This window comes from Oenanthe melanoleuca, chromosome 1A, assembly GCF_029582105.1.
Source record: "Oenanthe melanoleuca isolate GR-GAL-2019-014 chromosome 1A, OMel1.0, whole genome shotgun sequence".
In the NCBI taxonomy this organism is placed as follows: Eukaryota; Metazoa; Chordata; class Aves; order Passeriformes; family Muscicapidae; genus Oenanthe; species Oenanthe melanoleuca.
Window position 1 is genome coordinate 68,661,360 of NC_079334.1, and position 24,857 is coordinate 68,686,216.

The 24,857-nt window shown below is 55.9% G+C and overlaps 2 protein-coding genes across 4 annotated transcripts in view; both read right to left on the reverse strand.

Annotated features, from left to right (window-relative positions):
- The window catches only part of STRIP2 (striatin interacting protein 2), a 28,921-nt gene extending 15,268 nt beyond the window's left edge, over nt 1-13,653 (reverse strand). For all 3 annotated transcript variants that reach the window (XR_008839642.1, XR_008839643.1, XM_056482331.1), the window contains exons 1-10: nt 13,445-13,653; nt 11,967-12,036; nt 10,021-10,095; nt 9,818-9,952; nt 8,180-8,300; nt 7,284-7,352; nt 6,624-6,730; nt 6,413-6,540; nt 5,303-5,485; nt 1,641-1,864 (exon numbers count right to left, since the gene is read on the reverse strand). Coding sequence is in view for 1 of the 3 variants with exons in the window: in XM_056482331.1 (XP_056338306.1) it covers nt 1,641-1,864; nt 5,303-5,485; nt 6,413-6,540; nt 6,624-6,730; nt 7,284-7,352; nt 8,180-8,300; nt 9,818-9,952; nt 10,021-10,095; nt 11,967-12,036; nt 13,445-13,618 (1,286 nt within the window). In the remaining 2 variants the exon portion in view is untranslated. The remainder of the gene's footprint in view (nt 1-1,640; nt 1,865-5,302; nt 5,486-6,412; nt 6,541-6,623; nt 6,731-7,283; nt 7,353-8,179; nt 8,301-9,817; nt 9,953-10,020; nt 10,096-11,966; nt 12,037-13,444) is intronic.
- Nucleotides 13,654-15,678: 2,025 nt separating this feature from the next.
- Nucleotides 15,679-24,857, reverse strand: part of AHCYL2 (adenosylhomocysteinase like 2) — a 72,620-nt gene continuing 63,441 nt past the window's right edge. The window contains exons 11-17 of the mRNA XM_056482332.1: nt 24,100-24,170; nt 23,916-24,010; nt 22,695-22,793; nt 22,220-22,288; nt 22,066-22,144; nt 20,595-20,715; nt 15,679-17,833 (exon numbers count right to left, since the gene is read on the reverse strand). Of these exons, the coding sequence (XP_056338307.1) occupies nt 17,827-17,833; nt 20,595-20,715; nt 22,066-22,144; nt 22,220-22,288; nt 22,695-22,793; nt 23,916-24,010; nt 24,100-24,170 (541 nt within the window). The 3' untranslated portion in view covers nt 15,679-17,826. The remainder of the gene's footprint in view (nt 17,834-20,594; nt 20,716-22,065; nt 22,145-22,219; nt 22,289-22,694; nt 22,794-23,915; nt 24,011-24,099; nt 24,171-24,857) is intronic.

The following is a 24,857-nucleotide window of genomic DNA, read 5'->3' on the forward strand; positions in this document are numbered from 1 at the left end:
CTCCTGTGTTGGAGTCAGTGACTCAGGGGTCTCTGAATTCTTCAAGGAGAAATCAGGGTGCAGGGATTGAATTAAAGCCTTTAGATGGATTAAAGTGCATTAAGCCACTCACACATAAAGTAGATATTTAAGTAAAAGTAAGTCAGTAGTTTTAGGGTGAGTTCTGATGCTTTTAGTGAGTAAAAGGTCTCAAATGCCACAGTAGCAGTGAGTGTTCTAGTGAAGGTTGCAAACACACTGATATCTTCAGCAGAGGCTCCAGGCCCACAGCTGAAGACAGGACTTAGATATAACAGAGTTATAGTGAGAATATTGCTGACATTTCTTAGACAGAACATGATACAGTGTATGCATAGTGTTATATGTAACCTGGTGAGCTAAGAAACTGGAATTCTAATAGGTTAAATAGTGGTGGTCTGAGTTTGTGTTTTAGCTTGTTGGAAAAATCCTGTATAAGAATTTGTACTGGGGAGGGTTGTTGCTTTTAGCCACTTGCTTATTGCTGCTCTTTGCCATTGCTTTTGCTATTGTCTGTTGAGAGGGATGTGCTTTGTAATAAATAACCTTTTTAACTATTAGCTGCTTTGCTTATTTAAAAATAACCCAACCAAGTAAGAGCTTAAGAGCTCAAAGTAGGAGCCTAAGAGCTGCTGAGTTGGTGCCACAGAGCACCTGGAAGTCCAAAGAACCCCCACACTCCTGTGCTCCATCTCCAAGGAGCATCTGCTCTCTCTGAGGGGACAAATGCCATCTCCACAGTCTGCCAGAGCCCACACTGACATCCTGTCACCTGGGGCATCTTCCATGGGAACTGCTCTCATCTCTGGACACGAGCTGTGAGCCAAGGCTCTCCTGGCCAGGAAGGAATCCAGCTGGATTTGCAGCCAAGGACAGCAACAGCATTTCATTTCAGAGCTCAGAGGGTTAAGTGATGTGGAGATCCATGTGGGAAACCAATTCCTGCTGTGGCTCTGCTAGGAATGCTCTGGACAGACAGACTTAACCCTCTCACTGCTCCTATCTCAAAAATATCTATTTGCTCCCGTGTGTTAGAGATACAGGATTAAATCCAGGCTTGGGATAAACAGCAAAAAACCCTCCCATGGATCAGAGGGAAAGGGGCAGAGGTTTTCACCCTCTTTTCCTAACATTCCCTCATTTCCTGTGTGGATAACTCTTAGGAAGGAAAGGCAGCAACTCCTTTATCCTTAGATGTTTTTTTCTGGCACTAAAAAGAGGCTTCACCCAGTCACACAGGGGTTCTACTCAGCAACAAGATGTCATTAACCAGGACAATCAAAGTCCTGGTTTAGTCAGGGACAATCAAAGTCCTGGATTAGTCAAGACTTTGGGATCTGGTTGGGAAAGCTGACCCTGCTCCCACAGCACCCCAGCACAGCTTCCTTCTCAGCACAGCCTGGGATGTCCAAAATTGCCCAGTAAATTGGATTGGATTGCCCATATATTGGTTTGGGCTGGGCTTAGCTGAGCTCTTCCCCAGGATTTACACACCAAGAGGCCAACCCTGACAAAATGACAAGTGGAGTCACTTCAGTACAACCTGCCAGAAGCCAAAAAACTTCCCCAAAGCCCTGCAGTGAGCCAGGACAGGCAGGGCTGTGACAGCCTGGTGGCTTTACCTGACTTTGGGGGCCCAGGGGAGCCCCTTGGGGAAGGAGACCCTCTCGATGGGCAGGCGCTGGGCTGGCAGGGCAGGGATGAGGGTGTCCCTCTCCATCAGGTCCAGCTCCCCCTCAATCCCACTGTCCACATCATCATTCTCCTCTTCATCAACCCCTCCTTCCTCGTTCTTGAAGGGATCTCTCTCGTTGTAGATATCCAAACTGTCCTGTTTCATCAGGGGCTGCAGCACAAGGGGAAGGAAAAGCAAAGTCACTTCAAGGGTTTTATTTGTTTTATTTCCCTCTCAGGTGCTGGCACCACATCTCTCCATCCTGAAAGGATCAGATGTTCCTCAGGTAAGGATTTCCCTCCTAAGTCCCTCTCAGTTTGCCACCAAAGCACAAGAATAATTCCAGAATAATTCCCCCTGTACCTCTAACCTTGCTGCTCTAGGAAGTGTGACCCCATTTTCCACCTTAACTTTGGGGCCCCCATTTGACATCTCTTCCTTAGCAAAGCCATTTTCATCCTCAGCCCATAACACAGCAAGAGCAGAGCTAAAAACAGACCTTGCTGTGAGCAGTTTGCTCCCTGGTGCTTATCAGCCCTTTGCCATAAGGTCAGGATGTGCTCTGGCTTCCTGTGGGTCCAGCACCCCATGGGGCTGATCTGCTGCACTTGAAATTGGTGGATGAATGACTGGAGATGCTCTGAGAGCCCAAAACCCCCCAGGGTGGGCAGCAGGGCAGGGGGGGGTTCTGCCCCTGTGCCCAGGTGAGACCCCAGCCCTGGGGACAGAGCAGCAGCACCTGGAGCTGAGTCCAGAGGAATCCATGGAGCTGCTCCAGGGCTGGAGCCCCTCAGCCCCCAGGGATCCAGGGAGAGCTGGGGGGGCTCACCTGGGCAGGAGAAGGATCCAGGAGAGCTGGAGAGGGACTGGGGACAAGGGATGGAGGGACAGGACACAGGGAATTGGGAAAGGGGAGATTGGGGAATTAGGAATTCCAGAGAATCCCTGGATCCCTGCAATGTCCCAGGAAGGATTGGAGCAGCCTGGGATGTGGGAGGTGTCCCTGCAATGAGCTCTGAGCTCCCTTCCCAGCCAGGGCAGCCCAGGATTCTGGGATTCAGGACACTCAGAATCCATCCAGAGGGATTTTGATGGACAGTGGGCATGGAAAAGAGAGGAAAAGGGAAGGGAGAGCCTTGATGGTTCCCTGAGATTGCAAGGGAAGGCCCTGGATCCATCAATTCCTTGGAGAGGAGATGGATCCAGTGTGAGGTTGTGGAGAGCTGGGAATTGGCAGCTGGAGAAGGGAAGGATCCAGGGAGAGCTTCCAGCACATTGCAGGGCCTGGAGGGGCTGCAGGAGAGCTGGAGAGGGACTGGGGACAAGGGATGGAGGGACAGCACACAGGGAATGGCTCCCACTGCCACAGGGCAGGGCTGGGTGGATCTTGGGCAGGAATTCCTGGATGGGAGGGTGGGGAGGAGCTGGAATGGAATTCCCAGAGCAGCTGTGGCTGCCCCTGGATCCCTGGCAGTGCCCAAGGCCAGGCTGGACAGAGCTGTGAGAAACCTGATCTAAGGGAATGTGTCATTTGGAACTGGATGATCCTTAAGGTCCCTCCAACCCAAACCATCCCCTGAGCCTAGAGCTGGAAAACACTTGGGAGGGTGTTGGGAAGGATGAATCAGGAAACTTTATAAATGTGAGTGCCTAGGAAAAGACATTGGGAATATGGAAACCATAAGTGAGATTGAAATGAAAACAGTTTTTGACTGAGTGGCTGAGAGCAGCAATGTGGGTGCTGGAAGATCTTCTCCCTTTGTTAAGATGACACCAGTTACTGCAAATACCAGAGAGCAGCAGAGACCCTCTCCAGGTGTGACAGGAAGGGTCCAAGATAAGGTTTAGAGATAAGAAAGCAGTAAAACATGGTAATGTAGCCATTCCTATAGGTTGCATGTAAATATTAGAGAATTTGTGTCTTGTATTAGATTGGTTAGTGGGAATTAGAATATTCAACAGAGAAGAAGATTTATTGTGTTGTAAATGGGAAAATCCTTCTCTTGGCTCTCTTGCTTCATCCTCTTGCTTCCCTCTCTTATCTCTCAGAACTCCTACCCCCCCCACTCTCTTTCTGCCCTGCTCTGAGCTGCAGCTGGCAGCTCCCAGCTCAGCCCTTTTCACCCACACCCAGTGCAATAAACTGCAAACTTCTAACCAGAATACAGAGAGTGCCTGAGTTTGTCCTGACCACTGTCCATCCCCAGGCTCCCACAGGAGGGGAGTGAAAGGTGTGATAATTGATAAATGATTTGTGTTAATCATCGAAGTTTTGGAGTTTGTATAAACCAGAATGCTTAAAATAAGAAAATAACATGGACCTAGATAAAGGGAAATATATGATTAAACCCATTCTGTTTAAATCCCCCTGTTATGAGTTTTGTATATTGAATATTGTGTATTCCAGTTTGTAAAAGAAAAAAGAAAAGGGTTTTTCCACAGTCTGAAAGGTTCAGATTTCCTGCCTTTGTGTGATCAATCTTAAACTATCTGCTAAAGATCAGACTTCCCACTTCTGTTTTTATCTACCAAGACCAGATGGTTCCATGACCAATTGTCCCAAGAGCTGTCCCACGGAAGTTTGGAAGTTTCTTTGACCACCACTGCTTACATTGCAGAATTACTACACCAAAACAATAACAATTATTGATTATTAAAGGAAAACCATCCTATAAAAAAGGAGCTGCAACCCAAGGTGGAAGCGCGGAGCGGGTGGTGACCCCTCACATTTCCCCCAGCTCTGTCTATACAAAACAAACCAAATCTTGCTGAATATCGAGACTTTGTTTCTCATTTATAACAGAAGGACCACAAACCCCCCGGGGTGCTGCTGGAGCCCCTCCCGGCCGGCAGGACGCTCACCCTGCGGCCGCGGTGCGCCCGGCGCTGGGGCTGAATATCGAAATTTTGTTTTTCATTTATAATAAAGGAACCACAAACCCCCGGGGTGTTGTCGGGAGCCCCGGGACGCTCACCCTGCGGCCGCTGAATATCGAGATTTTGTTTTTCATTTATAACAAAGGGAACCAGAAACCCCCCGGGGTGTTGTTGGGAGCCCCGGGACGCTCACCCTGCGGCCGCGGTGCGCCCGGCGCTGCGGCTGAATATCGAGATTTTGTTTTTCATTTATAATAAGGGAACCAGAAACCCCCCGGGGTGTTTTTGGGATCCCCGGGACGCTCACCCTGCGGCCGCGGTGCGCCCGGCGCTGCGGCTGCAGCTGAATATCGAGAGTTTGTTTTGCATTTATAACAAAAGAACCTCAAACTCCCCGGGGTGTTTTTGGGTACCCCTCCCGGCCGGCAGGACGCTCACCCTGCGGCCGCTGAATATCGAGATTTTGTTTTTCATTTATAACAAAGGGAACCACAAACCCCCCGGGGTGCTGCTGGAGCCCCTCCCGGCCGGCGGGACGCTCACCCTGCGGCCGCTGAATATCGAGACTTTGTTTTTCATTTATAACAAAGGGAACCAGAAACCCCCCGGGGTGTTTTTGGGAGCCCCGGGACGCTCACCCTGCGGCCGCTGAATATCGAGATTTTGTTTTTCATTTATAATAAAGGAACCTCAAACCCCCCGGGGTGTTGTCGGGAGCCCCGGGACGCTCACCCTGCGGCCGCGGTGCGCCCGGCGCTGCGGCTGCTCCGGCAGCTCGGTGCCGGCCGCGGGCGGGGACGCGGCGCGCATCCCCCGCACCACCTGGATGCTGTCCTCGGGCAGCGCCGGCAGCCCCAGCTCCTCCCGCCGCCGCTCCTTCATGGCCTGCAGCGCCTGGAACCCGCCCAGCGTGAACTGGGCACGGGGGAGAGGCAGAGAGAGAGAGGGGAGAGGGGAGAGCACCGAGCGCTGCCGGTGAAGGCAGCACAGCCCCTTCTCCAGAATCCTCCCCCATCCCATCCTCACCCCAAAAGGAGCCGCTTGCCTTGTGTTAAATAACCCCGTTGTGGTTGGGGGACACTCTGTTGGGTTGGTGTGACCAGCAATGTGAATTCTGTCCCATCTGTTAACCCAGCTGGGGCAGTGACCCTGATCTCCTGGCACACATTATCTGCTCATGGGCCATCTTTAAACCAGCTGGGCAATCATCTTTATCTTCCCACAGCCCATCCTCCCTCCAGGAGATATCTCCTGTTCATGGCCAGTGAGTCCCAGGCCATGACTGATAAAATTCCATCATCCCACTGGGAGATGCTCCAGCCAGGGGAGGAGCCAAGCCTTTCCTACCCAGATAAAAACTGAGATTTGGGACACCAAGGAACCTTCTTCCCACTGCATTCCAGAGGAAAGCCAGACCTTTGCACATCATCCCTGCACCTTCAGAGGAAACTGCACCTTCTCCAGGAGCACTGCTCCAGCTGAACCACATCTGCCCCTGCAGGAGGATGCAGCCACCATTGAATGGGACTGTGCCAACACCCTGACTGACTGACGGGTGTCAGCTTGGATTCTGACTCTGGCAGGGCTGGGATTGTTCTGTGTAATACTGCATTTCTATTTTGATGTTCCTAGTAAGAAACTGCTATTCCTAATTGCCATCTCTCTGCCTGAGAGCCCCTAAATTTCAAATTTATAATAATAATCTGGAGGGAGGGGGTTTACATTCTCTACCTCAAAGAGAAGCTCCTGCCTTTCTTGGCAGACACCTGTCCCTCACACCAGGACAGCCCCCCAGGCTGCTCCACAATGCAGTTTCTGGAGCAGGGATGGGTTTGCTCTCACCAGCAGCACCTTCCAGAGCAGCAGCAGAACCTTCTTCATGGGGAAGTGAGGAGCGTGGCCGCTGCAGAACTTGGTGACCATGGTGAAGAGCAGCAGGGCAAAGGGCTCCTCAGAGTGCACAGGGAAACCTGCCCAGGGCAGGGGGGACAGGACAGGCTCAGGCAGGGCTCACAGAGGGACCTCAGGGGGCACAGGGAACTTTGGGGCTCACTCAGCTCCATCCTGAAGGTCTCCCTGCAGGTTTTCCACTCGGGGGGATCCGTCTCCTGCTCCACACGGATGTTCTCCACCAGCAGGTACATGACACTGAGCAGCACCCTGTGGGACAGGCAGGTGTGCCCACGCTGTCCCCAGGGCAGGTGTGCCCTCTCTGTCCCCAGGGCAGGTGTGCCCACGCTGTCCCCAGGGCAGGTGTCCCCACGCTGTCCCCAGGGCAGGTGTGCCCACTCTGTCCCCAGGGCAGGTGTGCCCTCTCTGTCCCCAGGGCAGGTGTCCCCATGCTGTCCCCAGGGCAGGTGTCCCCACGCTGTCCCCAGGGCAGGTGTGCCCACTCTGTCCCCAGGGCAGGTGTGCCCTCTCTGTCCCCAGGGCAGGTGTCCCCATGCTGTCCCCAGGGCAGGTGTCCCCACGCTGTCCCCAGGGCAGGTGTGCCCACGCTGTCCCCAGAGTTTGTCCCACTCTGTCCCCAGGGCAGGTGTGCCCTCTCTGTCCCCAGGGCAGGTGTCCCCACGCTGTCCCCAGGGCAGGTGTGCCCTCTCTGTCCCCAGGGCAGGTGTCCCCACGCTGTCCCCAGGGCAGGTGTGCCCTCTCTGTCCCCAGGGCAGGTGTCCCCACGCTGTCCCCAGAGTTTGTCCCTCTGTCCCCAGGGTACCTGAGCTCTGTGCTGTCTGCCAGGGAGATTGCTGGTTTCCTCAGGGCACTGCTGCAGGCCTGGCTGTTCCTGTGGGGCAGAGAGCAGAGCTGACCCATAACCCACCCCAGGGAATGTCACAGAGGGGATGGGACACAGATCTGGCTGTTCCTGTGGGGCAGAGATCAGAGCTGACCCCATAACCCACCCCAGGGAATGTCACAGAGGGGATGGGACACGGATCTGGCTGTTCCTGTGGGGCAGAGAGCAGAGCTGACCCCATCCCCACCCCAGGGAATGTCACAGAGGGGATGGGACACGGATCTGGCACTGCCCCAGGAGGAGGAGGAGGAGGGTGGGGGGAAAGAACACAAAGAGGAGGAGGATGAGGAGAAAAGGGTGAGGAAGATAATAGGAAAGAAGGTGAAAAGGAGGAAGGATTAAGAGAAAGATGAAGAGGAGGAGGAAGATGAAAGAAGATTAAAAGGGTGAGGAGGATAAGGAGAAAGACGATGAAGAGGAAAAGGATGAGGAGAAAGAAGATGAAGAGGAAGAGGGTGAGGAGGATTGAAGAAGAGAATGAGGAGGATGGGGTGAAAGAAAATGAAGAGGAGGAGGATGATGAGAAAAGGGTGAGGAAGACAGGGAGAAGGAAGCTGAAAAGGAGGAAGGTGAGAGGATGAGAAGGAGGAGGTAGAAGAGAAAGGAGAATGGGAGGAGAAGGTGAGGAAAGTGGGGAGGAAGATGAAGAGGAGGAGAGCAAACTGAAGGGAAGAAGAAGGAGAGAAGGCAGATCACAGAATCCCAGAATAATTTCAGCTGGGAAGGACCTGCAAGGTCATCAGAGGGGTGAGAAGAAGGAAGGAGTGAGGAAGAGGAGCAGGAGGGGAGGTGGGTGAGCAGCACAGGCCCCTCACTCGATCTCCATGTTGAGGAGCTCCAGGAAGGCAGAGAAGGTTCCCAGCTGGAACAGGAGGAAGCTGTTGTGCCGAGACCAGTGCAGGACATCTCCTTCATTGTCACACTCCCCAAACACACCTGGGGAGAGCCACAGAGAAACCTGCTCAGGGAGGGTCTGCTCTGAACCCCTGCAGGCCACAGGACCACCCCAGTGTCACCTTTGCCTCCAAACTAAACCCAAAACTTGGCAAAACTGGAAAAGGCCTGGGCAACAACAGCAAATTCATTTTTCAGAACTTCCAAGAAAAGGGGGGTATTGACATTTGCTGGTGCCAACAAACACCTTTTCAGAGGCTTTTCCCACCAGGACTGCAAAAGGTAACAAAGGTTACAAGAGAGAATATCAGAGTTCAGAGTTCCAGCCATGCCCTCAGACACAGGATTGCATTTTATCTCACAAACAGTGCAGCAGCCCAGCCACCATTTGGGTATAAATGCAAACTCCACACTCTGTACCACCCTCAGTCAAGTGGCCAAGTGAGGAAAATGAATCATTTAATCAAATAACAGATTGTAGGGCGAGGGCAGGAAGCTGCTTTGCCCTGGCCCCAAGCTCTCCTGCTGGCACTGCTGCAAATCCAGACCAAACCTTGAACCACAGAAAAGCTGAGCCCTTCTGAAATGCTTTCTGGGAGACCATATGGGGTCCAGAAGAGAATGTCTGCCCAAGTCAGGGAAGAAACACTGACTGCTTACATGGTGGCTTTAATCAAACAACTTACAGAAATAAAAAAACATGTGGCTGGAACTCAAAGTGCAAAAGTCAATAGACCAGTGCATGACACAGAGCCTGGAGATTATATGTTAAGTCTTTTGCAGAAAAACCTTAAAACACAGTGAGAAGGACCAAACCAAGTGCTTCTCACCACCCTAGAGAACAAAGTGCTTGGATACATCACACTGGAGTGAAGAAACCTCCAGAAGCTCCCTAGAGCAGGGGATGATGAACTAAAGGTAAAATTCACCCCAGGCAGTGTTGGAGTCAGTGAGTCAGGGGTCTCTGAATTCTTCACAGAGAAATCAGAGTGCAGGGATTGAATAAGTCTTAGAGTGAGTTCTGATGTTTTTAGTAAGTAAAAGGTCTCAAATGCCACAGTAGCAGTGAGTGTTCCAGTGAAGGTTGCAAACACACTGATATCTTCAACAGAGGCTCCAGGACCACAGTTGTAGACAGGACTTAGACATAACAGAGTTATAGTGAGAATATTGCTGATATTTCTTAGACAGAACATGATGGAGTGTATGCATAGTTCTATATGTAACCTGGTGAGCTAAGAAACCAGAATTCTAATAGGTTAAAGAGTGGTGGTCTGAGTTTGCATCTTAGCTTGTTGGAGAAATCCTATATAACAGTATGGATTGGGAGAGTTGTTGCTTTTAGCCACTTGTTTTTAGCCATTCTGGCTTCCAGCCATTCCCTCTTTGCTGCTGCTTTGCCATTGCTTTTGCTGTTGCCTGTTGAGGCTGATGAGCTTTGTAGTGAGATGTGTGTAATAAATAACCTTTTTAACTATTAGCTGCTTTGCTTATTTAAGATTACCCAACGAGCAGGAGCCCCCAGAGCAGCTGGGGCTCAGCAGGGACCCCCCACTCACCCTGTGCCAGGTAGAGGATGGCCCGAGCCACCCGCAGCCTCCTGTCCCTGCTGACCACCTCCAGCCCGTCCAGCAGGTGCATGATGTGAGCCTTCTGCTGGCTCCTGTCCAGCTCCAGCCACCTCCTGCCTGGCCCTGCAGGAAGGAGAGGAGCTGCAGCCCGGGGGTGCTGGGGTGCTGGGGGGCTGAGGGCAGGGCTGTACCTTGGCTGTGGAAATCCTCCTCGAAGCACCGGCGGCTGTGGCTCAGCTCGGGCTCCTCGGTGTAGCTGAACAGCTCTGGGGAGGCAGGAGAGGGGCTTCACCCTCCTCATCCTCACCCCAAATCCCCTGGGAAGCATCCCTGTGCTCCCAGGCAGCTGTGGGACAGGGAGCTAAGCTGGGCTCTCCTGCTCCTTGTGGCCACCATTCCCAAATCCATGATGGATCAAAGCTCATCACCTCCATCCCCATGTCCTGGCTGGGCTGCTCCAGCTGCTCTGGGGTCCTTGGGGGGACATTGGAAGCCTCACTTAAGGAGTCTGGGAATGAAGGGAATGCAGGAACACCCAGGCAGGACCTGCACTCATCCCACTCCCAGCAGCTTTTTGGGGTCCTGCAAGAAGGGGCTGGGCTTGGAGGGACAGGATGGTGCACCTGTTCTTTGTAATCCCTGCCTGTTCCCACAGGATTCCTGCCTGTTCCTACAGAACTCCTATCTGTTCCTATAGAATTCTTATCTGTTCCCACAGAATTCCTGACTGCTCCTACAGAATCCCTGCCTGTTCCCACAGGATTCCTGCCTGTTCCTACAGAAATCCTGCCTGTTCCTATAGGAATTCCTATCTGTTCCTACAGAATTCCTGCCTGTTCCTACAGAATTCCTGCCTGTTCCTACAGAACTCCTATCTGTTCCTATAGAATTCTTATCTGTTCCCACAGAATTCCTGACTGCTCCTACAGAATCCCTGCCTGTTCCTACAGGATTCCTGCCTGTTCCTACAGAATTCCTGCCTGTTCCTACAGGATTCCTGCCTGTTCCTACAGAATCCCTGCCTGTTCCCACAGAAATCCTGCCTGTTCCTAAAGGATTCCTGCCTGTTCCTACAGGAATTCCTATCTGTTCTTACAGAATTCCTGCCTGTTCCTATAGGAATTCCTGCCTGTTCCTACAGGATTCCTGCCTGTTCCCACAGGATTCCTATCTGTTCCTACAGAATTCCTGCCTGTTCCCACAGGATTCCTATCTGTTCTTACAGAATTCCTGCCTGTTCCCACAGAAATCCTGCCTGTTCCCACAGGATTCCTGCCTGTTCCTATAGGAATTCCTATCTGTTCCTACAGAATTCCTGCCTGCTCCTAAAGGATTCCTGCCTGTTCCTACAGAACTCCTATCTGTTCCTATAGAATTCTTATCTGTTCCCACAGGATTCCTGCCTGTTCCCACAGAAATCCTGCCTGTTCCTATAGGATTTTTACCTGTTCCTACAGAATTCCTGCCTGTTCCTACAGAATTCCTATCTGTTCCTATAGGATTTTTACCTGTTCCTACAGAAATCTTACCTGTTCTTACAGAATTCCTGCCTGTTCCTATAGAATTCCTATCTGTTCCCACAGAATTCCTGCCTGTTCCCACAGAATTCCTGCCTGTTCCCACAGGATTCCTGCCTGTTCCTACAGAATTCCTGCCTGTTCCTATAGGAAATCCTGCCTGTTCCCACAGGATTCCTGCCTGTTCCTACAGAATTCCTGCCTGTTCCTATAGGAAATCCTGCCTGTTCCCACAGAATTCCTGCCTGTTCCCACAGAACCCCTACAGTCCTGAGCAGCACCACGGAGCCTGAAGTGATCCTGCAGGGAAATTGGAAGGATCCCTTTGCCGAGGAATTGTGTTTTTGCCAGGGCAGCTCGTGCAGCTGAGACACACCGAGCTAAAAATATCCCGATTTTCTGCGGGCCCGCGGGGTCAGGGAGCGGCAGCAGCACGGCAGGAACTCGGGGACAAGGACACGACACAGGGTGACACTCCCTGGGCTGTGTCACCGACACTCCGCCCTCCTGCCACCCACGTGCCCTCGGCATCCATCCTCCATCCCCCATCCCGGCGGGATTTTCACTTTCCCTGCCTGCCGGGCACCTGTAAATAACAAAACACCCAAAATCTGCTTCACCTGCCAGCTCCGCGCCGTGCCCGTCGGCATCTCCGTACTCGAATTCCAGGTTGGGACAATCCACGGAGCCCTGCGGAGAGCGGGATGGGGCTGGGAGCGGGGCTGGCACATCCCTGGGGATATTTTGGGATGCGGGATTGCTGCCAGCACTCGCAGCCTTTGCGCCAGAGCTGCTCCAGCCGCCGGATGGGCTGGAGCGGGGAGTCCGTGCGAGGCCGCTTAAAATGCGGCGAAAATGTGGAAACCGTGCGTAAAACCAGCATTTCCCAAAGCGCAGGGAAAGCAGAGGCACGACACAAACGCCGGCGGGTATCGGGTGCGTTTCAAAGCCCTAAAAACAAACCCGGGGCTGGTTGAAAGCAGAAAGCCGCGGGAGGATGCTGCGGATCCCGGAGCTCCGCGCAGACCCCACAGCTCCCGGGGCCTCCCCATCTCCCCCTCCTCCCCTGCGGATGAGGAACTGGAGCATGAAACTTGGCCGGAGGAGCCAGACGAGGCAGGGAAAGGGAACACGCGAATGGCTAATCAAGTCAATTAACATAATTTCCCATTCCGGGTCTCAGCATCCCTGCTCGGCAGCCGGGCTGGATCTGATGCGCATCGCCGTGATTAATATTGATGAGCCAGGAGGGTGCGCGGCTCCGGGCTCAGAAACGCCGCTTTTTCACCCAATTTCTGCCGCCCAGCCGCAGGGGACTTAAAGCCGGTGAGGAATTCTAATCCGCTTGGAGAGACCGAGCCAGGGGAGCAAAGCAACCCCCAAATCCACGAGTTCGGGGCATGACTTGCACAGGGATCCTTTTGGGGTGAGGGAGCCCCTCCACCCTTTCCTTGGTGGGAAGGAGAAACGTTCCCGTCCTTCGCGGGGGTCCCGAGGGGGCTTCACGGTGGCCGGGGACATCAGATCCCGGTGGGATCCCGTGACCCGATCTCGGTGGGATCTGTGACCCGGTCCCGGTGGGATCCTGCTGACCCGGTCCCGGTGGGATCGGTGACCCGATCCCTGTGACCCGGTCCCGGTGGGATCCCGTGACCCGATCTCGGTGGGATCTGTGACCCGGTCCCGGTGGGATCCCGTGACCCGGTCCCGGTGGGATCCTGTGACCCGGTCCCGGTCCCCAGCCCGGCACCCACGAAGCCGCACGGGCGCAGCCGGGGCAGAGCAGCCCAGGGGTTTTGGGGCAGGAGGGGTGCAGGGGGGCGTGGGGGGTCCCAGGGCCCAGGTGGGGCCCCACAATCCTGCCGGCTCCGGGCGTGGGGCTGGAGATGCCAGTGCTGAGGCTGAGCCAGCACCCCAAAACTCTGCAGCTGGGTCTGGGAGGCGGCAGCGCCGGGGATCCCCCGGGCACCGCAGGACGCTAAAGCCACCCCTGCAGGACCCCTAAAAGGTCCAGTTTGGGGTGTGGATAAAGCTCCTTCCGCAGGGAGCAGGGACCCCCAGCCCGCCGCAGCTCCGGCACCGAGCCCCGCGCTCTTACCTCGGACTCCTTCCGCTGGCTCCTGAAGAGCTCCCGGCCCTTGGGCAGTGTCTGGGGCTGTCCCTGTCCCTGTCCCTGTCCCTGTCCCTGTCCCTGTCCCTGTCCCTGTCCCGGTCCCGGTCCCGGTCCCGGCCGGGCCCTGCCCGCGGCTCCGCCGCCTCCCGCCGCCTCCATCCCGCGGCCGCCGCCAGCACGTGGGGCCGGGACACGCCCCCGCCCCGCCCCGCCCCGCCCATTGGTCCGCTGGGACAGGGGCGTGGCCTCGGGACACACCCCCGCATCGCCATTGGTCCGGAGAGGGGTGGGCGGGGCCTGGGGTAACCGGGCAGGGACTGGGGGATGGGGAATGGATACGGGACTGGGGATACGGGAATGGGAATGGGGAATGGGGAATGGGGAATGGGGAATGGGAATGGGGAATGGGAATGGGGAATGGGGAATGGGAATGGGGAATGGGGAATGGGGAATGGGGAATGGGGAATGGGGGGCTGGGGATACGGGAATGGGGCGGGGAATGGGGAATGGGGAATGGGGAATGGGGAATGGGGATACGGGAATGGGGCTGGGAATGGGGAATGGGGAATGGGGAATGGGGAATGGGGAATGGGGAATGGGGGGCTGGGAATGGGGAATGGGGAATGGGGAATGGGGAATGGGGAATGGGGAATGGGGAATGGGGAATGGGGCTGGGAATGGGGAATGGGGAATGGGGAATGGGGAATGGGGATACGGGACTGGGGATACGGGAATGGGGCTGGGAATGGGGAATGGGGAATGGGGCTGGGAATGGGGAATGGGGAATGGGGAATGGGGAATGGGGAATGGGGAATGGGGAATGGGGACTGGGAATGGGGAATGGGGAATGGGGAATGGGGACTGGGGAATGGGGAATGGGGAATGGGGAATGGGGAATGGGGAATGGGGAATGGGGGGAGTTCTGGGGGGAGTTCTGGGGTGATCCTGGGGGGCTGGGAATGGGAATGGGGAATGGGGAATAGGGGGAGTTATGGGGGGACTGGGAATACGGGGTGATCCTGGGGGCTGGGAATGGGGAATGGGGAATGGGGGGAGTTCTGGGGGGGAGTTCTGGGGTGATCCTGGGGGGCTGGGAACAGGGAATATGGGGAGTTTTATGGGGTGTCTCTGGGCACAGGGAATGTGGGGAGTTATGGGGTGTCCCTGGGGTGGCAGGAATATGGAATTCTGGAATGGGGAGTTATGGGGTGTCTCTGGGGTGCTGAGAACAGGGAATGTGAGAAAAAAGGATTTATAGGGTGTCCTTGGAGTGCTGGGAGAACGGAATGCTGCCATGGGGGTTATGGGGTGTCCCTGGGGTTGTGGGGTGTCCCTGGGTTATGGGGTACGGAATGCTGCCATGGGGCCCGGTCAGCCGAACCCCGTTACCCCATTCCGGGCCCTGGAGCAGGATTCCCGTTCCCGGTAAAGGGGGGGGGGGTTGTTTTTGGGGTGCCCGAGCAGGTCGGGGCGGGGGAGGCACCGCGTGCCCCACACCGTGTCCCGGATCCCTCCACAGCCCCTGGGAACGGCAGGGTGGGGGAACTTCCCAGGGCGGGAGCGAGAGAAAAATGGGATCAGGGATTGTTCTAGAGCAGGAAACGGGATCAGGGATTGTTCCAGAGCAGGAAACGGGATCAGGGATTGTTCCAGAGCAAAGAATGGGGTCAGGGATTGTTCCAGGGCAGAGAATGGGATTGTTCCAGAGCAGAAAATGGGATCAGGGATTGTTCTAGAGCAGAGATCAGGATCAGGGATTGTTCTAGGGCAGAAAATGGGATTGGGGTTGTTCCAGAGCAAAGAATGGGATTGTTCTAGAGCAGATATCGGGATCAGGGATTGTTCCAGAGCAGATAACAGGATCAGGATTGTTCCAGAGCAGAAAATGGGATTGGGGTTGTTCCAGAGCAGAGAATGGGATTGTTCTAGAGCAGATATCGGGATCAGGGATTGTTCTAGAGCAGAGAACGGGATTGTTCTAGAGCAGAGGAATGGGATCAGGATTGTTCCAGAGCAGAGAATGGGATCAGGGATTGTTCTAGAGCAGATAACAGGATCAGGATTGTTCCAGCACCACTCCCCAAGGACACGGCCCCAGAGCTGCTGGAATTACCTGGGCACGGCAGCAGCTCAAGGCTTTGGGGACAATCCCCCCATCCCTGACCCCTCCCAAAATCCTGCTCTGACCCCACCTGACCCCAAGGACACTCGGCACAGGCTGAGTTTTCCAATGTTTTATTTGTGTTTTGAGATTACAGAGTCTTTATTGCTGATCTAATACAATCACTCAGACATTAATATTTAAAACATCCTTTTGAAATGTTACGGTTGCGACGTTTGTGTTTCCTCGCTGCTGATGACGGGTTTTGTCTCATTATCTCTAAAAGTTCAGAACAGAATTAATTTCCTTTATATGATTTTGCTGGTGTTACCTAAAATCTCCTTTTTCCTAAGTCTTGAGAAATGTTACATTTAGGGAAAAAAAAAAAAAAAAAAAAAAAAAAAAGATAAAAGAAACCAAACCCCATTACACGTTTAATTTAGAGATGATCACAGGATATGATTCCAGGTTGATTAGGAAAAAAAGCCAAGCGAGCCAAAAAGCTTTTACAGGAGAAGCAGAACATGGAGAAGAGCTTTAAAAATCGAGGTGGGGAAAGCCAGTTGGGATTTTAGTATTAATATATATATATATATATTTTTTTTTTTTTTTCCCTTCCTATCTACCTGGAAGATAAAAGGGGTTAAAACTGGGCACGAAGGGATCTGGGCTGGGCAGAGCAGGCACAGGCAGGACACGGCTCTGGGGATGAAAGGGGCTTTTCCAGGGGGCTTGGGATGGGATTCCCATTCTCCCCAAAGCTGCTGTGCCCCAGTGACCCCACTGGGACCAGGGAACAGCAGGGGCTGGCACAGAGCAGGATCCAGCCCGGGGACAAAGACCTGGGGGTGGTGTTTCAAACAGCTCAGGGGATTCTTCCCCCAGAAAAAGAAAAAAATCTCAGGATCTGTGTAAAATGAATGAGCAGAGATCGTTTCAAGTCTGTGGTTAGTGATCAGTCCACGTGGAAGTTTCAAAGCCTGAAGGTCTCCTCAGGGCCTTCTCAAAACCTCTCCAAGGTTCCTTCAAGGTTTCCTCAAGGTTTTCCTTCCTGATTTTGAGAGATTTCAAAGAGAAGTTTGGAATTAGCCAGCACACGGGAACGTTTGACTTGTGGCCAACCTGACTCCGAATCTGAGAGCCAAGGAAGGACTTGAGGCCGAAATTCCTCCGTTCTCCCTTCCTTGTGCGTGAATGAGCTGCCACAGGAAAGTTCTCATGATGGCCAAGAAGCCCAGGAGGACAAAACACGGAGAGAGACTCGGGAACCAAAGAGGGAGGACAGAATCTTCTGTGCTCTGGGGCTGGGCAGGTGAATTTTGGAAAGGTCACATTTCCCCTGTGAGGGACAGAAGTGACCCTGCTCAGAATTTGGAAGGGTCACACTGTCCTGTGCCATCACACTCCACATTTGTTCTCCACCAGCTCTGACACCCCGAGATCCCAGGTGCCCAAAGGGTTCCAGTGATGCTGAACTCTCTGGGGCCACTCCAGCGTCTCACACACTCCAAAGGGGAATTCCGGAGTTCAAACACAAACACCGCCAGAAAACAAAAGCTCTGAAGGTTTCCATGAGGACTGAAGTGCAGCTGGGGAGGAGCTGGCTCCTCCCGGCCGGGCACCGGCGAGCTCTGCTCTGCTCGGGCGCTTGAGCAGCATCGTTGGGCGAGGCCCTGGCTTTGGTAGGAGCAGGGGGTTGTTGGCACTCGGAACGGCAGCAGCAGGAAGGCGGGGCGGGCTCGGGGCTCTCCCGGGCAGGGCTAAGGCGAGGTTCCCCCACTGGCCACAGCCACAGCCTGGGCCCGGGCTGGGTGGCAGAGCCTGGAGGATTTTGGCTTTGTTGTCAAAATGGGTGGAGGAAAACCAAAAGCGACTCCCAGGCCGGGTCCCGCCCTTGTGCGTGGGGTGGGTGTGAGCAGGGATAAGGGAATGAATATTCCACAGCTCGATTCCAGCAGCTTCCTCCTCCTCCTCACCTTCCCGTCCTCCCAGCCCCGAAAAAGAACGAACCCAAAGAGAGAGAAAAAAAAACCAACAAAAAAACCGAAAGGAACAGAAAGAAAAATCCAGCGTCTCCCAGTCCCGCGGCAGGACGAACAGCAGTGGCAGAGGCCACGTGAGCAGTATTTCTAATTTAATAAATAAATAACCTAAAACACACTGAGGACTATGGCAGCAAGGCCGGCTCTAGCGGGGGAAGCTGGCGCTGTACAGTAGCTGAGAAACACTCGGGTGTTGTTGCTGCTCCTGGCGGCTCCCCGGGGACTCAGTACCTGGGAAAAGGAGGAAAATCGGGTTTGGTGAGAGGGGAAGGGTGAGGAGCTGCCCCGGCTCAGCACGGTGGGTTTGGTGAGGAGCTGCCCCGGCTCAGCACGGTGGGTTTGGGATGGGTTTGGTGAGGAGCTGTCCTGGCTCAGCACGGTGGGTTTGGGATGGGTTTGGTGAGGAGCTGCCCCGGCTCAGCACGGTGGGTTTGGGATGGGAAGGGTGAGGAGCTGCCCCAGCTCAGCACGGTGGGTTTGGGGAGGAGCTGCCCCGGCTCAGCACGGTGGGTTTGGTGAGGAGCTGCCCTGGCTCAGCACGGTGGGTTTGGTGATGGGTTTGGTGAGGAGCTGTCCTGGCTCAGCACGGTGGGTTTGGGATGGGTTTGGTGAGGAGCTGTCCTGGCTCAGCACGGTGGGTTTGGTGATGGGTTTGGTGAGGAGCTGCCCCGGCTCAGCACGGTGGGTTTGGGATGGGAAGGGTGAGGAGCTGCCCCAGCTCAGCACGGTGGGTTTGGTGCGGAGCTGCCCCGGCTCAGCACGGTGGGTTTGGGATGGGAAGGGTGAGGAGCTGCCCCGGTTTTGGGAGGGGAGAGGCTCAGGAGAGGAATGGCTGAGGAAGGGACTCGCTGCTGCCACCTCTGAGGTGCCCACGGGAGTTTGAGGGGTCCTGGCTGAGTGCAGGGAATTCCCTCGGTGGATCCTGACCTCACACAGGGATAAACTCAGCTCAAGAAGGCTGAGCTGGGTCAGACACCAAATCCAGGGACAGACCCAGCTCCTGACAAGGCTGAGCCAGACTCCAAATCCAGGCACGGGAACTGAACCAGAGGGAATTCCTCCACAGGCAAGTACCAGGTTTTTTGCAAGGAATAAAGCTCAGGATCTGGGAATACCCAGTCATGCCCAAACTGGGAGTGTTCTGGTGCTCCCTGCCTGCCAAGAAAATCCCATTTCCTGCAGGAAAAGGATCTGGGCTTCACCCTCCCAGGCAGATCCACGTTTGTGCTAAGTCATTTAATTTTCAAAGAGGAAATTCATGGCAGTGTTGGCTAAAAAATGTGGAAGGGGAAGCGATCCAGAGGCTCCTGCTGAAAATGATGATTATTTTGGGGATCTGCCCAGCCCATGCTCAGGAAGGAGCCATGGAGCTGAGCCCAAGGGAGCAGCCCTGGGGCCAAGGCTGCTCTGTGCCACCTCCTCTTCCATCAGACTTTAAAAATAAAGCTGTCCCCGAGCTGGTGGCATCTGCCACGTCTGGGTGACAGCTGCTGCCAGCACAAAGGGCTCCTGTCCTGCCAAGGGCTCCTGTCACAGCCCCAGCTGCACCAGCCCCTGCCTGTCTGCACTGGGATGAGCAGAGAGCTTGGATCTTCTCAGGGCATGGGCAGGGCTAAACCCCAGCCCCCCTGCTCCTACAGGTACCCACAGGGCTGGGAGGGAACCGGGAGGAGGAGGAGGAGCAGGGGCTGGGGCACAGGGAGGAGGAAGAGCAGAGTTCTGGGGCACAGGAGGATGAGGAGCAGGGGCTGGAACACCAGGAGGAGGATGAAGAGCAGGGGCTGGGGCACAGGAGGAGGATGAAGAGCAGGGGCTGGGGCACAGGAGGAGGATGAGGAGCAGGGGCTGGGGCACAGGAGGATGAGGAGCAGGGGCTGGAACACCAGGAGGAGGATGAGGAGCAGGGGCTGGGGCACAGGGAGGAGGATGAGGAGCAGGGGCTGGAACACCAGGAGGAGGATGAGGAGCAGGGGCTGGGGCACAGGAGGAGGATGAAGAGCAGGGGCTGGAACACCAGGAGGAGGATGAAGAGCAGGGGCTGGGGCACAGGGAGGAGGATGAGGAGCAGGGGCTGGGGCACAGGAAGGAGGATGAGGAGCAGGGGCTGGAACACCAGGAGGAGGATGAAGAGCAGGGGCTGGGGCACAGGAGGAGGATGAGGAGCAGGGGCTGGGGCACAGGGAGGAGGATGAGGAGCAGGGGCTGGGGCACAGGAGGAGGATGAAGAGGAGGGGATGGGGCACAGGGAGGATGAAGAGCAGGGGCTGGGGCACAGGAGGAGGATGAGGAGCAGGGGCTGGGGCACAGGAGGATGAGGAGCAGGGGCTGGAACACCAGGAGGAGGATGAAGAGCAGGGGCTGGGGCACAGGGAGGATGAAGAGCAGAGTTCTGGGGCACAGGGAGGATGAGGAGCAGGGGCTGGGGCACAGGAGGATGAGGAGGAGCAGGGGCTGGGGCACAGGAAGATGAAGAGCAGGGGCTGGGGCACAGGAGGAGGATGAAGAGCAGGGGCTGGGGCACAGGGAGGATGAAGAGCAGGGGCTGGGGCACAGGGAGGATGAGGAGCAGGGGCTGGGGCACAGGGAGGATGAAGAGCAGGGGCTGGGGCCCAGGGAGGAGGATGAAGAGCAGAGTTCTGGGGCACAGGGAGGAGGATGAAGAGCAGGGGCTGGGGCACAGGGAGGATGAGGAGCAGGGGCTGGGGCACAGGAGGAGGATGAAGAGCAGGGGCTGGGGCACAGGGAGGATGAAGAGCAGAGTTCTGGGGCACAGGAGGAGGATGAGGAGCAGGGGCTGGGGCACAGGAGGAGGATGAGGAGCAGGGGCTGGGGCACAGGGAGGATGAAGAGCAGAGTTCTGGGGCACAGGAGGAGGATGAAGAGCAGGGGCTGGGGCACAGGGAGGATGAGGAGCAGGGGCTGGGGCACAGGGAGGATGAGGAGCAGGGGCTGGGGCACAGGAGGATGAGGAGGAGCAGGGGCTGTGAGGCACCTGTAGTAGTTGGGTTTGAAGGGCCCGTTCTTGTTGAGCCCCAGGTACTTGGCCTGCTCGTCCGTCAGCTCCGTCAGGTGCGCGTCGAAGGTCGGCAGGTGCAGGCTGGCCACGTACTCGTCTGCAGGGACAGGGGTGAGACACGGGGGACAGGGACAGGGACAGGGACAGGGGGTGAGACACGGGGCACAGGGAGGGACAGGGGGGACAGGGACAGGGAGGGTGAGACATGGGGGACAGGGACAGGGACAGGGACAGGGACAGGGACGGGGGGGTGAGACACAGGGGACAGGGACAGGGGGGTGAGACACAGGGGGGACAGGGACAGGGGGGTGAGACACGGGGGACAGGGACAGGGGGGGTGAGACACGGGGGACAGGGACAGGGACAGGAGGGGTGAGACACGGGGGACAGGGACAGGGGGGGAGACACAGGGGACAGGGACCAGGGGTGAGACACGGGGGACAGGGAGGGGGTGAGACACGGGGGACAGGGACAAGGACAGGAGGGGTGAGACACAGGGGACAGGGACAGGGGGGTGAGACATAGGGGGACAGGGACAGGGGGGTGAGACACAGGGGACAGGGACAGGGGGGTGAGACACGGGGGACAGGGACAGGGACAGGGACAGGGGGGTGAGACACGGGGGACAGGGAGGGGGTGAGACACGGGGGACAGCGACAGGAGGGGTGAGCCACACGGGGGGACAGGGACACAGGAGGGGACAGGGAGGGGTGAGCCACACGGGGGGACAGGGAGGGGGAGGGGCACGGCCCAGGGGGACACTGCACCAGCACTGGGACAGGGCAGCGCTGCCTCAGACCCACAACCACAGTGAAAGCAGCTGGGAGGGCAGGTGTGCCCGGGGGGTGACAGTGCCACCCTCAATGTGACAGTGCCACCCTCAATGTGACAGAGACACAGCCTGTCCCAGTGCCACCCTCAGTGTGACAGTGACACCCCCTGTCCAGGTGCCACCCCCTGTCCAAGTGCCACCCTCAGTGTGACAATGACACCCCCAGTGTGACAGTGACACAGCCTGTACCAGTGCTACCCCTGCTATCTCAGTGCCACTCCCAGCAGTCCCAGTGTCATCCCCAGCCCTGTCCCAGTGCCACTCCAGCTGTGACACTGACACAACCTGTCCCAGTGCCACCCCAGCTGTCCCAGTGCCACCCCAGCCCTGTCCCAGTGCCACTCCAGCTGTGACACTGACACAGCCTGTCCCAGTGCCACCCCAGCTGTCTCAGTGTCACCTCAGCTATCCCAGTGCCACCCCAGCTGTGACAGTGACACAGCTTGTCCCAGTGTCACCTCCCAGCTGTGACAGTGCCATCCCAGTTGGGACAGTGCCAGCCCCAGCTGTCCCAGTGCCATGCCCAGCTGTGACACTGACACAGCCTGTCCCAGTGCCACCCCAGCAGTGCCAGTGCCACCCCAGCTGTCCCCCCACCCCAGCAGTGACACTCACCCATTTTTTTGGGCAGCAGGTACACGTCCTGCTTGTAGCGACCCTCGGGGGCGTTGTAGAGCTCGATCAGAGCCAGGGCCTGCAGGGGACAAGGGGCACTCAGGGACACTCAGGGACAGTGGCTGCTGTCCCCAGGGCCCTGCCCCACCCTCACCTGTGTGGTGGCTGTGATGGACAGCACGAAGGTGGGCACGGTGGAGCAGCTCAGGTTCAGCAGGCGGCCCTGGGGAGAGAACCTGGCTGAGAACAGGGCACAGAGCAAACCTGGCACCCCTCAGGAGGGACAGGAGGGACAGGGGCAAGGGGACCCTGTGGGAGAGACCCTGGAGTGGGGAAAATTAAAACAGGAACTCTGCACAGGTCCCTGACAGGAGGGGGATTTGGGATCTGCCACCAGGGAACAGGGACAGGAGGAGAGGGAACAGCCTCAGGGTGGATTCTGGGGAAAACTCCTTCATGGAAAGGTTTGTGCAGCCCTGGGAGGGTTTGGGGTCCCCACCCCTGAAGGAATTTCCAAGCCCTGCAGATGTGGCACTTGGGGACAGGGTGGCTTTGCTGGATCCATGGACTCAACAATTCCAGAATTAATTCCATAATTGCAGGAGCTGCAGTCCCTCTGCTCCCCTCACCTCTGCCAGCAGCACAATCCTCTTCCCATCTGGCCAGATGACGTGATCCACCTGGGACCTGACCCGCTCCCAGGTGAGCTCAGGTGTGCGCAGGCTGGCCTGGCAGGGGAGGGGGGTGAGACAGAGCCCAAAAATCCCAAAAAACCCCAAAAATGGGGTAAAACCAGGCCTGGCAGGGGAGGGGGGTGAGACACAGCCAGGGCCCCAAAAAAACCCAAAAATGGGGTAAAACCAGGCCTGGCAGGGGAGGGGGGTGAGACAGAGCCAGGGCCCCAAAAAATCCCCAAAATGGGGTAAAACCAGGCACCCCAAAACACCATCACCCAAATATTGTAACCCTGAAACCCCATCGCCCCAAAACAGTGGAACCCCAAAACACCATCACCCCAAACATCATCTCCCCTAAACATTGTAACCTCAAACCCCATCACCCCAAACCCCAAACCCTTCTCACCACGTCGATCTCAGTGTTGGAGAGCCCCTTTCCAACCCCCACAACCCCAACCCCATCACCCCAAACCCTATCACCCCAACCCCCACCACCCCAAACACCACCACCCTAAAACACTGTAACCCCAAACCCCATCACCCCACACACCATAACCCCTAAACACTGTAACCCCAAACCCCATCACCCCAAACTCTCACCACGTCAATCTCGGTGTTGGGATTGCCCCTTTCCAACCCCCACCACCCCAAACCCAAAACCCCACACCCCAAACCCCACCCCAAACCCCATCACTCCAAACCCACCACCCCAACCCCATACCCCAAACCCCATACCCCAAACCCCATCACCCCAAACCCCATCACCCCAAACCCCACCACCCCTAAACATTGTAACCCCAAACCCCATCACCCCAAACCCTTCTCACCACGTCGATCTCAGTGTTGGAGTGCCCCATTACAACCCCCACCACCCCAAACCCCATCACCCCTAAACACTGTAACCCCAAACCCCACACCCCAAACCCTTCTCACCACGTCCATCTCGGTGTTGGAGTGCCCCATTACAACCCCCATCACCCCAAACCCCACACCCCAAACCCACCACCCCAAACCCAAAACCCCAAACCCCACACCCCACACCCCACACCCTTCTCACCACGTCCATCTCGGTGTTGGAGTGCCCCATTCCAACCCCCATCACCCCAAACCCACCACCCCAAACCCAAAACCCCAAACCCCAGCCCCACACCCCACACCCCACACCCTTCTCACCACGTCGATCTCGGTGTTGGAGTGCCCCATGTTGCAGACAATGCAGCTGTTCTTCATCCTGTCCAGATGTTCCCTGGTCACCACGTTCTTGTTCCCTGTGGGCACAACCCCAGTGAACCCTGGGCTCCCCCTGCCCTGCCTTTGGGGTCTCCCCCAGGTTTTTGGGGTGCCAGTTCCCCCTCACCTGTGCAGGTGATGACGATGTCGACCTGCCTGATGACCTCGTTGAGCTTCACCAGCCTGAATCCATCCATGCTGAGAGGGAGAACAGGAGAAAAGGGACCCCAAACCCCAAATTGAACTTCCTGAAGGGCCAATGAGCCATTGGGAGCTTTTGGGGTCACCCTGGAGGATCTGGGACATTCCTGAGAACCTCAACTCTCCACCCTGATGGGATTTTTTAGAGCAAGGCACATCCAGGAGATGTGGATCTGCTCAGAATTTGGGTTGGGATGGATTTAGAGCATCCTAAAAACACCCCAAAGCTGCAGGTGCCTCTCCCCAACCCCAAAATCCTTTTTTAGGTTCTGCAGAACCTTCAGAGGTGCTGAGCCCTGCCCAGCAAGGTGAGCTCAGGGATAACAGGGTGTGGATTTTTTTTGGGGATTTGTTGTCAATCCTCCCCAGAGCTCCTTCCTGTGCCTCTCACAAGCTGCAAAACTGTAGCTACTAAAAAAAAATTTAAAAATAAATTTATTTTTTTCTGCTGCATGTCCCAATTTCCTGAGCAGGGGCCACGTGCTGCTGCTGCTGCTGCCTGGTGCAGGGAAGGGATTGTTGGAATTCCCAGAGGAGGGAGGAAGGTCATGGAGTCACCCAAAAGTTCATCAGCTCTAATTAGGACTCATTCTAATTAGTCCTCTCACCACAAGAACCCTGGAAGGAGCAGGATGAGGGTTTGGGGAGCTCTGGGTGTTTTTGGGGTGCAGAAGGAGAATCCAA